This window comes from Oreochromis niloticus, unplaced genomic scaffold (assembly GCF_001858045.2).
Source record: "Oreochromis niloticus isolate F11D_XX unplaced genomic scaffold, O_niloticus_UMD_NMBU tig00006726_pilon, whole genome shotgun sequence".
Taxonomy (NCBI): domain Eukaryota; kingdom Metazoa; phylum Chordata; class Actinopteri; order Cichliformes; family Cichlidae; genus Oreochromis; species Oreochromis niloticus.
Window position 1 is genome coordinate 3,997 of NW_020328140.1, and position 2,005 is coordinate 6,001.

A 2,005-nucleotide genomic window follows, 5' to 3' on the forward strand; every position below is an offset into this window, starting at 1 on the left:
AGGAAGACCAGCATATCTACTTTTGCTGGCTTTAAGGATGAGCGAGTGCAGGTCACTATATTCCCTCCAGTGCTGAACAGACGCTCTGAGGGGCACTTGTGGCTGGCACACACAGATATTTGCGGGCCATCTTGCACAGTCGTGGAAAGTGAATGTTGTGCACCTTCCACCAGGCTAAGGGATCATCCTCTCCGTCAATGACAGGGGTCAACAGGTAACTATTCAACTCTGCCTCCACGACATCTTCAAGTGGCAGAGGCAAAGCTGAAGAGGCCGCACTGGTTTTAAAAAGACTACCAAGAGTCTTCTTTGCCTTTCCCCCAGAGGCCTGTGCACTTGGAGAATTTGAGCAGTTTCAGTGCGAGACCTCTTCTCCTGCCAGATGGGAAGAGAGACATTAGTTTTGCAGTTAGCTTATATATAAATATTATGTGTTTGTGGAAATATAATTTTCAAGGATTTACCTGATTATGTGTACGTCTAGCCGATTCCACCATTTCTGTCTTCAGTCGGGCCTTAATGGCAGGAAGGTTGTCTGCGCTGATGTATTGCGTTTTGAACCTAGGGTCCATGAACGACGCAACATCCAAAAGCTCCTGGGTGTTGAGGTCACTATACTTGTCGTTGAGGTATGCCAGGACCTTGGTTTTAATTGATCTAGTCAGATCAGTGTCCTCAGCATCTTCAGCCAAGACTGATGTTGCCAGAAGATGGAGAACTGGCTTGAGGTAGGAGATGCTCACATACTCTTCTCCAGAAAGAGCATCAGTAAATTCGGAGAGAGGATGCAGTGCCTTATGAATGGACTCCAACACTTCAGCATCCTGCCAGGTTGGGATGAGGGAGCGTGCATGTCGGTCACCTGTCAATACCTGCGATATGGCTTTCATCTGTTCCAGCACTCTGGCAATCATTTTCTCTTTGAACCCCATCTTGTAGGGCACTCAGTAATGAGAGAGTGTTCAGGAAGCTTAAGCTCCTTCTGTGCCTCAGTGAGTGCTGCCTTTTTCTTCCAACTGTGCGAGAAGTGTCCCACCAACTTCTTGCACAGCCCAATTGCTCTTGATACTCTACCATCTTTGATTGCATTTTCTGGAGGGAAAAAAAATAAAGTAAAAAGTAAAATTAGTGTTAGACATACAATTGCAGTTATGATGCAAGGTTTTACCATTTCTCTCTCTCTCTCAAATTCAAAGTTGCTTTATTAGCATGACTATGGGAACAGTGTTGCCAAAGCTATTGTTACATACATCATGACATACAAGAACATAAGACCATAAGACAAAAACAAAAAAGAAAATACATAAGAAGAGGTGGGTAAATCAGTGTGGGGTTGACATAACATATCTAGAATTAACAGCAGTAAAGAACAAGATAAATAATAGTGTGGTGTGTTTGTGGGAGAGAGTGATACACAGGCTCGCGCATACATGCATGCACACGCACGCACACACACTCACTCTCTCTCTCTCTCTCTCTCTCTCACTCTCTCTCTCTGAGTGAATGGCGGAGTGCATGGAGCTGGGGACGGGAGTGTCGGAGTGAGTGGATTTCTGTTTTCGAGTTCCTCTTTTCTATTTTCACTGTCAGGTGTGTTTCTTCTCTCGACACACGGTTGTTGGTGTGTTTTGTTTGTTGCCGGCTGGTTTGGTAGCTTTTGCTACCGGCTTGGCTTGGCACAATGCCCGCTGTTGAGGGTGGAGCAGAGTTTGAGAAGCTGACACGCCGTCATGCTGTCAAACTTATACCGACTGTGAATTGCTCGGTGGAGGAAGCTGTTTGGCTGTAGGAGAGGTGGTGGGCTGTGACAGCATGAAATCTGCCTCCCGTTACTATTAGTTAGAAAGCGGGGCTGAGAGGCCTCGTCGCAGCTGAGGGCTGTGTGCTCAGAGTTTGGCAACTACGCCCTCCTTCGGACGCGTCGTTGGGACCTGTGGGACAGGATAGCCGGGGTGGTGACCTGGGCACTGAGGGTGCCTTAAATAACTAAAGCTAGGTGTTGGAT

At 46.9% G+C, this 2,005-nt stretch overlaps 1 protein-coding gene across 1 annotated transcript; it reads right to left on the minus strand.

Annotated features, from left to right (window-relative positions):
• Positions 1 to 313: 313 nt before the first annotated feature.
• LOC109198272 (zinc finger BED domain-containing protein 1-like) lies at positions 314 to 932 on the minus strand (the record flags this gene model as incomplete). Its single annotated transcript, XM_019353816.2, has 2 exons — positions 465 to 932; positions 314 to 375 (listed from the first exon to the last, which is right to left on the minus strand). Coding segments are annotated over exons 1-2 (530 nt in total), but the record flags the coding sequence as incomplete, so codon positions are not given.
• Between the last annotated feature and the right edge of the window lie 1,073 nt (positions 933 to 2,005).